The sequence below is a fragment of the Drosophila navojoa genome, chromosome X, assembly GCF_054131105.1.
Source record: "Drosophila navojoa isolate 15081-1374.11 chromosome X, UAZ_NAV_1.0, whole genome shotgun sequence".
Taxonomy (NCBI): Eukaryota; Metazoa; Arthropoda; class Insecta; order Diptera; family Drosophilidae; genus Drosophila; species Drosophila navojoa.
In genome coordinates, this window is record NC_142895.1 from 20,384,679 (window position 1) to 20,394,123 (window position 9,445).

Consider the following 9,445-nt stretch of genomic DNA (forward strand, 5'->3'; position numbering starts at 1 on the left):
ATGCATATTTATACAATATATCGTTTCATCGTACAGCAACAAAGCTGATGTATTTTTGATGTCATTTACAGCAAGTGGACTAACGTGGAAATTCAATTTCACAGCATTGTTATCCAAATCCAATATCATTTAAATTGAAATTATTTTCACCGAATATACTTACATGTGTTTGAATATGAAATAAAATTGAATTCAATCTATTGTAAATGGTCCAAATGTTATGTATATTTTGCAGTTCTAGTACATTGCTAAAGAGGGGCATACCAAAATTCACGTAAGCAACTCGTTTGCCACCTTCTTAGACACATAATTTGCTATTTGCTATCTCTTTCCATTTCATCCGAGCTCTTCTATTTCAAGGGAAATCAGAAGATCGTTATATATTAAGCAAACCCAATGGAATGCACTCAGCATGCTTAATGGGAGCTCACTCGAAAGGTATTTGGAAAGGGAGAGTTCTAGCCTGGGGCAGCCTCGTATTCAGATATGTTGGCCCTTACGCTTCTTGGGTGCTGTCGACTTGGTTCCCATTTGCGATATGCGATCGCTGGGGCGTCCATATCGTCGACCACTGTGCTCCATGTTTGCGAGGCCCGCTTCCAAATCTGCGCCCGGGTGTACTCGACTCTCTTTCGCGGTTGGCCCTGTCCACTTCCAGTTTTGTTCTGACGAGCATGGCGACTCCTCGGGTATCGAAATCTAGGGCGAACCCAATCATCCACATCATCGATCGACACTCATATACAGTTGATACTTACAATTACTGAGTTTGGTAACGACCTTATCAAAATTTAGAGAATTTTTTTTAAATAATAATAGTTTGTTTTTTTTTTTTTTGGTGTAGAGTCGGTGAATTATATAAAGTGTATGAGTGCTTTACGGAAGCTATCCAAACAACCTAACGAACGGCACGGCACGGCCTACTGCTACTACTACTACTATAACTCTGCCAGACAATTTTCAAAATTTGATTAAATACTCTGCTGTAGGAAGAGCGCAACGGACGCGATGCGATTGCCTTATCCAATCCGTGCTGACAACCTGCACTGGCTGCGCAGTGAAATGTGTCTGATACCATTGCTCAAAGTCTTGGGGGTTGAGGCGATTGGGACATACGAGCACAAGCGTAGGATTCGGTTCTTCTGTTTCGCTAACCAGCTGCCCGCCACGCTGGATGAAGAGCAGCCTGGCCAGCTCGTCTGCATCGCGATTATACATGCAGGCGTAATGCTTAGAGAAGATGTTGAGGCTTTCACTACCCAGCAGTTGTTGCTCCAGTTTTTCCAGCTCATGCTCATCCACGTCTAAAGAGTCGAGCTCTGTATCGCTGATGTCCTGCAGCACTTCCTCCAGCTCATCGATGCTTTCAAACAAATCTGTGAAACTATCACCGAACCTATCAAAGCTCTTCGCAAATTGCAGCTGCAGCGCTTCGGTTGCGGATAACACATCCCTGGGCCGTAGGTCGATCTGCTGCTTATTGCACACACGCAGCAGCCAATCCATGCGTAAAATGTCATTTGTGCGCGGCTGCTGCTGCATCAGACGCTTAACCAGGTAAACCGGATCACCGGCTATGCAGATGCACTTTGGATCGTTCGGCAAAGGATTCTGAACAATCGTGCCGCCATTCTGAGCGGCCAGCACTTGAAGCTCCTGCTTGCTATGCTCGCGGCAACCGCTCAATATGCAGAAGGTAAAACCCTCAAATAGCTGAGAGTTGCTCTCCAAGGGCTCTGCATCGTAACGCTTCTCATAGGCAGCCAGTCCGAGGCGATTGCGTTCGGCTGGCGTGATCTTCTGGCGCTTGCGCTCCGTCGTAAAATCGCTGAGGTTCGCCGGACGCTTATTCAGTTTCTTAATGGCGCCACGACCCTGTAACACGAATATAAATTTAAATGGATTTCACTCTCTATAAGAAGAATTGCAGACCTGACAGAGTTGCGTATATTCCTCCAGCGTCATGCACTCGTGCCAGACCTTGTCAATGCGCATCATCTGCGTGCGCGGAAAGTGCAACGATTTGGGCGTGTAGTAGGCGCCGTTGGGCGTTAGATCCGCTGCCTTCACTTGCAAGATTATCGAATTTTCGGGTTGGATCCAGACGTCGGGAGCGCCCTCTTTCTCGTTGGGCCTGTAGTGATACCACAGTGGAGGTGGATCCGTGCTCGCATTGCGCCAATGGGGCTTCAATTCATTGTGGAGAACACCGCGCTGGCGCGTATTATTGGCCACACATCCGATGCTATAGACCTCGTCGCGCTCAGTGCCGCCGCCCGGCTTCAGCACGCCCAACAGGAATGATTCGATGAAGGTTCGCTTACGATTGTAAAAGCCGCCAATGATCAGCACATCGAACTCAGTGATTAGGCCCTCTATGTACTGGCCAGTTAATAAAAGAGATGAGGATTTTGTTAATGTGAAAAGCGCTACTCAAAGATGCAACTCACGTCCGCTTTGTCCTTGTACCAGCCACCGCCCACACGCACTCCGGGCCTATAAATGGAGTTTTGTTTCTTTAGCACAATGCCCTCAGCGTTGGAGTCAAGCATCTGCTGGAATAGCGTGTTGAAATGGTCGAGTGAGGTGATTTTCTGGCCCCTCATTATCTGCAGAATGCCCTGCTGTTCGGTGAGCAGCTCCTGCAACTTATAGGCGCGCTGCACATATGTCATGTCCAGCAGGCTCTCTCCGTTCAGATAGAGCAGGTCGTAGACCACAAAGCAGGGTCGCCAGCTACGGTCCGGTTTCAAATGCTTCACATCTGTGTTCTCGCCCTTCTCGCGATACCGCATCTGCTGTGTGTCCCATATCATCATTTCGCCATCGAGTATGATCGACTCCATGCCCAGGGGCAGCAGTGTGCGCAGGTGTGGCGTCAAGGTGCCGGTCTCGTAGCTGCCACCAAAGCTTCTCGTATAATCGGCGCCGTTGCGGGATATATACTTAAACATGCCGCGTGCATAGTGCAGCTGAAATCGCTCGCCATCCATTTTCCTTTCCAAATATAGCACATCTGACTCCATAAGGCTTTCGATCTTGCCCGGGAATCTTTCGCACAACATGGGCCGTATTAGCTGAAAGGGCTCAATGATGGTATTTAAATTGATGACTGTGCTGGAGGTGGCACCACTAGCATTGACAGCGCGCGTAGAAGATGCTTCCTGGGCTATATTGTTGTCAGCCAATAGCACGCATATGCGCTTTAGATCCGAACAACGCTGATACATGTCCTTGGCCAGCGGGTGAAGCAGCCCGAAAATTCGCTGCTCGCCAATACCCAAACCCATCGACTTAAGCAGGATGCGTATCAACCATTTTTGCTCTTCGGCCGAAGCCAGTTCCGTGAAACGTGTCAGTTCGCGTTCCTTTACTAAAGAGCACATGGAATGAGTTGATTGCAGCATTAGTTATCCAGCTAGATATCCAGAAATAATTAAATACCAGTTGTATCCTCGCTGGCAATAATGTCGAGCATGTCGTGGATTTGCTTCAACGTCAGGTTACTCGGCTCGTTGTGGCAGCGAGGGTGCAGAACAGCATACACCACGTCTGCATAGTCGCGAAACGAGGAAGCAGTTCGATTCTGAAGGCGTATATAATCACTAGCTAAGGAATGAATATATCAGTTATTTGGATGCGATAGCATTGGCTACGGGATGACTCACAATCTTTGGCCACCTGTAAAATGCGCGAGTAGAGTCGCCCCAGTGCTGTTATCTGTAGACCGTAGTTATCGCGTGCCGTATCTGCGCCAGGCAGTAGAAGGCGCAGCACTGGATAAAAGCTGGTGGCACCATCCTCTGTTTGATTTGCCGTTAGACTAGCGCCCTGGCGAAAAGCATCTCGATGCTTGCAGAAGGAATCGTAGTATCGCTTCAATATGATCTCCTTGCGTTGCATAGTTTTTGCCTCTTTAACTCTCTGCATCATTTTGCAAATGTCACGAAATTTAATTGTGTTTGAAATGTCCATGGCGGGTTATGATTTCACCATTGAGGATATGAGAAGTCGGCAGAAACATGTCACAACAAATCGGAATATATCGATACGCGACACATCATCGATATTTTTATATGGTATTTTCTGTGCTAGTAACTTCCGATAATACTTTCGTTTTACAGCACTGGCAACTAAAAGTATAATTTTTCTTCAATTGTCAACAATTCAGTGATTTACTATACGAAATTCGACAATTTTCAAATCCAAAATGTTGTATTTGGAGGACTATTTGGAAAGTAAGTGACATGGAGACGTGCACACAAATCAAATGCCATTAAATATTCATCAATTTTGTGTTACAGTGATTGAGCATCTGCCTCAAGAGCTGCGAGACCGTTTCACAGAGATGCGTGAACTAGATCTGGCCGTGCAGAGTAAGTAACTAAATAAACAAATTTAATAATTCATTAATATTGTCCATTGTTATACACGCTCGCACGGACACACACAAATAGACGACATGGACTCGCTGGATAAAAAGTCACGCATGTTCTTTCAACAGTGCAAACGCGGTGAGCTGCAGTACGATTCGTTATATACGGAGTTCCATAGCCTGCGAGGCAACTATTTCAAAGTGATGGAGGATGCGGATGAGAAAGTTGCTATTGCCACCCAAATACATGAGCTCGTCGAGCGCTATCTGCGCCGACTGGATAGCGAGCTCTTCAAGTTCAAGTGTGAACTGGAGGCAGACAACAATGGCATTACAGAGATATTGGAAAAGCGCTCCCTTGAATTGGACGGCAACAACTCCACGGCTGCGACGGCCCTCTTGCTCAGCATGAATCAAAAGGAGAACCGCTATTATAACACAGGCAGCGGCGTCAACAGCAATTTAATGTCGGGCAACATCAACAGCGCCGCGGGCATCATCACCAGCACGGGCAGCACCAGCGGAAATCTGGTGGTCAACAGCTCGGCACTGAATAGCCTGTCTGGCAACAATAGCTCGTCCAGTGGCAGCCATCAGAGACATCGCAAGCTGGAGAAGCGCCGCGAGACAATCTGCACGGTGCCCGTGCCGGAGAAGCGGCCCAATCTGAATCAGTCGCTGCCCGTGGTCACCGCTGCCAGCAATAGTGTCAGCAGCATTGTCAATCCTGTCAGTGGCAATCATGTCAATGCACTACCCACACACGCCACTCTTCCCGTTGCACCGAGCAGTGCCAGCTCCAGCAATAACAACCACAACACGACAGTCGCTAACGCCGTGGCCGCCAACATTGTGCGCCAGCTGCCCACAAATCTCAGTGCGCACAGTGTGCTCAACGCCAACAGCAATAGTGCAGCTGTAGCGGCTGCAGCAGCAGCAGCAGCCGCCGCTGCCAGCAACAACGTAACCGTTGGCTCCGTGACGGGCACGGGCACTGGGTCGGGCGCCGGCATAACTGCCAGCCATGGCAACACCACGGTCAGCTATAATCTGCATCAGTTTGGTGGCGGAGGCGCTGCCTCCAGTGCCATTGCGGCAGCCGCCAGTCAGGCGATTGTTGCCACCCAACAGATGCCGCAGGGCAGACGCACGGCCAGCCTGAAGGCCAGCTACGAAGCCATTCACGGCGCTGGCGTTGCGGGCGGCACGGAGTTCTGGTCAGCAGCAGCGGTACACAATAGTAGCATTCAGCCAGCGACTGGCACGTTGGCCACCAACGTGCACCATCATACGCCACAGCAGCAGCAACAACAACAACAGCACCAGCAGCAACAACAGCAGCAACAGCCGCAGCAGCAGCAACAGCAACATCAACAGCAACACCAGCACCAACATCAACATCAGCACCAACATCATCAGCATCAGCACCATCAGCATCATCACGAAAAGAAGCATAAGAAGTAAATGAAACTCAACTGTTGCTGGGGTCTGTTCACTAATGGTTTGTTTTTTCTTGCAGAAAATTGAATGCCAGCATTTCAGTGCCTAGTGGAATAGCCTACAAGATCTGGGATGGCTCGTCGTCGGGCAATTCGATTGCATCGTCGTCATCTTCGATCAGTGTTGATTCTGTAGACATGCTTTCAACTGCCTCCGCCGCACCCATACAACACGCTAATCTTGGCCAGGGCACACTGGCCATCAATCCACCATCGAATCAGTTGGCCACTAGCCATGCGACAGCTGCTGCAGTGGCAGCCACAGTAGCGCCTGTCACGCTGCCCACAGTTAACAACGTAGCATCGGCGCCCATTGGGCTGCCACCGAGCACTACGCTAGCTCCGGGCGCAAATCTAACCATTAGCGATACCGGGTTGGTTGTGGAGCAAACCAATGAAGGCGAATGGTCGTATGATCCCAACGAGCCGCGCTACTGCACCTGCAATCAAGTATCTTACGGTGACATGGTTGCCTGCGACAATGATGCCTGCCCCTTCGAGTGGTTCCACTATCCATGCGTGGGCATCACACAGCCGCCCAAGGGCAAGTGGTATTGCCCCAAGTGCACAGCTTCTATGCGACGTCGTGGCAACCGGAAGAACTGAGCCACAAGTTGAGCTGAAGCTGGACCTGTTCGGGGAGATATAAAAAACTTACCATAGATTCAATATATTATATATATATTCTAATATTAGATGCCTGAAAAAAATAATAAAATGATCAGCGGAGCGAGAATTCACCACTTTTTAATATGCATTTAGCTCATGGACTTAAGGACTCCTTACAATAATTAAACCTCAAACAACATTTAGAATATAAATTAATAATCGGAAACAATTGAATTAACTGGGTGAATATATCGATAGCCATTTGGTATATCGCATTTTCGAAAGCTGGATTTGTACATCGCAAATAAAATGCACATCACTAAGTGACGGTACTAGCAGCAGCAACATTGGCTTTGTCCGAAAACAAGCTGAATAAAAAGTATTTTGCGTCGTGCGATCGTAAATCAATACCGTAATTGTATCTACGGTTGAAGAAGTAAGTGGCGAGACGGTCATAAACCAACTCATTACGTGCTCCCAACGGTTACAAATAACGGCCTCAAAATTGGCAAAATACGGAAAAACAAGAAAATGAGCTATAATGAAAAAAGCGAGGCCATCACTAAAGAGGAATGGCTGCAACGGCTGGAACAGTTCCCGTTCAAGCAGGCGGACATGAATCGTTTAATCATGAACTACCTGGTCACAGGTAAACACTCGTACTAATTAGGAAAAGCAAGAGATGAAAAATCAATCCATTTGGTATTTTTCCCTATTAAATATGTATGTATATCAATTTCGATTCCTCACAGAGGGGTTCAAGGAGGCAGCCGAAAAGTTCCAGCACGAAGCCGAGCTAGAGCCTAGTGTTGAGCTGAGCAGCTTGGATGATCGCATCTTGATACGGGAGGCTGTGCAGGCGGGCCGAATTGAGGAGGCAACGCATCTGGTCAACCAGTTGCATCCGGACTTGCTGGGCAGCGAGTTCTATTTATTTTTCCACTTGCAGCAACTGCAGTTGATTGAGCTAATTCGTGCGGGCAAGGTAGAGGAGGCCTTGGTCTTTGCCCAGTCGAAGCTGTCCGAGTCGGGTGAAGACATCCGTTTTGAGCTGGAGCGTACTCTTGCCCTGCTGGCATTCGAAAAGCCGCAAGAGAGCCCTTTTGCCGATCTACTGGAGCAATCGTACAGACAGAAGATTGCCAGTGAGCTCAATGCGGCTATATTGCGATGCGAGCACAACGAGGACTCGACGCCAAAGATGATGTTTCTGCTGAAGCTTATATTGTGGGCCCAATCAAAGCTCGACAGCCGTTCGATCAACTATCCGAAGATGAAGGATCTAGAGACTGCGCAGCTGGAGAATAAATAAGTGTGGACTACCCAGACGGCACAAGCGGGGCTAACGGATAAACAATAATATATAACAAATGTATGAGTGGGCGGGCGGGCGTGACAGTGCTAGAGTGAAGTGAATGGAGTAGTATGTGCAAGCAAGGCAAAGTAATACCATTTCTATATCTATTTCTATATATATATATATTTTATAAACGTACGCATTAGGATTTTATGTTGCAAGATTGAAAATATCTGAAGCTGAATTTGGTTTCGAACAACAAACATTGATTGCATTTCATTTTATTACAAAATAACCTAATGCTACCGATGCAGAGCAGCTGGATTGATCGATCACCAACCAAAAATCAGATCCATGGCCTTGTTTACCAGGCCCGTGCTCTTTTGGGGCACACTTCTATTGGGCGATATGTGAATTTCATTCTGGGCGATGTTGTAGGACTGCTGTGTCAGCGATCGCACCTTCGGTCTGAATGCATCTGCTTCTGATTCCGCTAATTTCACGTTCTCCTTGTTGATGACGCTCTCGTCGGTGCAACGAGTGACGCCCACCATGACGTTGTTGGCAATCACCTTTAGATTGTAATTCAATGCCTTGTCGCTCTCGATACGCGACGCGAACCGCACGTGCATCCAGTTGCCGTTCTGTGGGGCGTGCACCACATCCACAATTGTGCCGCACATGGTAAAGTGCTGCAGTATCATGGAACTGGCTCCGGGTGCGAAGCCAAAGATAGTCACCCAAAAATCACTATTCCGTGCCTGAGGTGTGTGCGACATGTTCAACGGGGACATGTTAGCACCCAGCGGCGAGCAGAGGGCACGCATCGAGGCGTTGACAGCATTGGGTGCATTTGGCACGAACGAGTCATTCAGCTGCGTGGTTGGCGGTTGGCAGCTTTGATTCAAGCTATAGTTCGAGCTGTTCAGCTGGGATGTCTGCAGAATGCCCAGATGTGTGCGGTGTGGCGTGCCGCACAGCTGTTCGTTGCGAAGCGAATCGAATAGACCCTGAGTGGGTGGACCAGCCTGATGACTAGTGTTTGCGCTACTGGCACTCCCGCCATTACCACCACCACCAGCAGGCCCACTGGTGCCACCAGCAAATAAGGTACGGGTCCCCAATGCTGAGCGATTTAGTTGCTGTGGATTACTGTAGCTCGTATCCTGGGGAGTGTTATTGTTTGGAGACGTAGCTGCAAATAACAATTATACATCATTTGCATATGGTTCTCTAACCACACTGCTCTTTAAATGCATACCGAAGTTCATATTATACCGCCCTAGCTTTGGAGAGAGCGTGTTGTTTTGGGGCGTCATTGCCTGTGAGTCGCCCATGAGAAAAGGCGGCAAATATTGGCTTTGATTGCTGCCAGGACTGCTGACGGGACTGCCAAGATTCATGGGCTCCATTCTATTTAACAAATTTACAATCTGATGCAAAAACAATACAAATACAACTAAATACACTATGCAAACAACTGCAACAACCGACGCCGCTATTTAAACATTAACATGCATCACAGTATTTAATTCTGCCTTAGAGTTGCGACCACACTGTTGCAATGGAGATTATCGAATATTTCGATAGCACTGGCGTGCAATGCTGTCAGCAATAACGGACCAGCCGCTTTTGGTATTTTTTAGTGGTATATCAATATGATCA

The 9,445-nt window shown here is 48.0% G+C and overlaps 4 protein-coding genes across 6 annotated transcripts; 2 read left to right on the forward strand and 2 right to left on the reverse strand.

The window, feature by feature from the left end:
- Window positions 1-198: 198 nt before the first annotated feature.
- DNAlig4 (DNA ligase 4) lies at window positions 199-3,975 on the reverse strand. Of its 3 annotated transcripts, none has more exons than XR_016197333.1 (6): window positions 3,669-3,975; window positions 3,445-3,609; window positions 2,451-3,373; window positions 1,933-2,382; window positions 759-1,875; window positions 199-699 (listed from the first exon to the last, which is right to left on the reverse strand). XR_016197333.1 is itself a non-coding variant. In XM_018109534.3 (5 exons), exons 1-5 carry the CDS (start codon window positions 3,973-3,975, stop codon window positions 961-963), a joined length of 2,760 nt encoding a protein of 919 aa, XP_017965023.1. In that variant the 3' UTR covers window positions 199-960. The 3 variants fall into 3 exon arrangements, 1 of the variants encoding a protein (XP_017965023.1); XR_016197332.1 differs by having other exon boundaries at window positions 199-350; window positions 432-1,875; XM_018109534.3 differs by having other exon boundaries at window positions 199-1,875.
- Window positions 3,976-4,098: 123 nt separating this feature from the next.
- On the forward strand, window positions 4,099-6,610 carry Ing3 (Inhibitor of growth family, member 3). The gene is made up of 4 exons (XM_018109539.3): window positions 4,099-4,238; window positions 4,305-4,376; window positions 4,458-5,835; window positions 5,895-6,610. Exons 1-4 carry the CDS (start codon window positions 4,211-4,213, stop codon window positions 6,478-6,480), a joined length of 2,064 nt encoding a protein of 687 aa, XP_017965028.1. The 5' UTR covers window positions 4,099-4,210; the 3' UTR covers window positions 6,481-6,610.
- Window positions 6,611-6,783: 173 nt separating this feature from the next.
- Hou (GID complex subunit 8 homolog protein Houki) lies at window positions 6,784-8,043 on the forward strand. Its single transcript, XM_018109548.3, has 2 exons — window positions 6,784-7,132; window positions 7,236-8,043. The coding sequence occupies exons 1-2, from the start codon at window positions 7,015-7,017 to the stop codon at window positions 7,793-7,795; spliced, it is 678 nt and encodes a 225-aa protein (XP_017965037.1). The 5' UTR covers window positions 6,784-7,014; the 3' UTR covers window positions 7,796-8,043.
- Nup35 (nucleoporin 35) lies at window positions 7,944-9,343 on the reverse strand. The gene is made up of 2 exons (XM_018109541.3): window positions 9,042-9,343; window positions 7,944-8,975 (listed from the first exon to the last, which is right to left on the reverse strand). The coding sequence occupies exons 1-2, from the start codon at window positions 9,190-9,192 to the stop codon at window positions 8,113-8,115; spliced, it is 1,014 nt and encodes a 337-aa protein (XP_017965030.1). The 5' UTR covers window positions 9,193-9,343; the 3' UTR covers window positions 7,944-8,112.
- Between the last annotated feature and the right edge of the window lie 102 nt (window positions 9,344-9,445).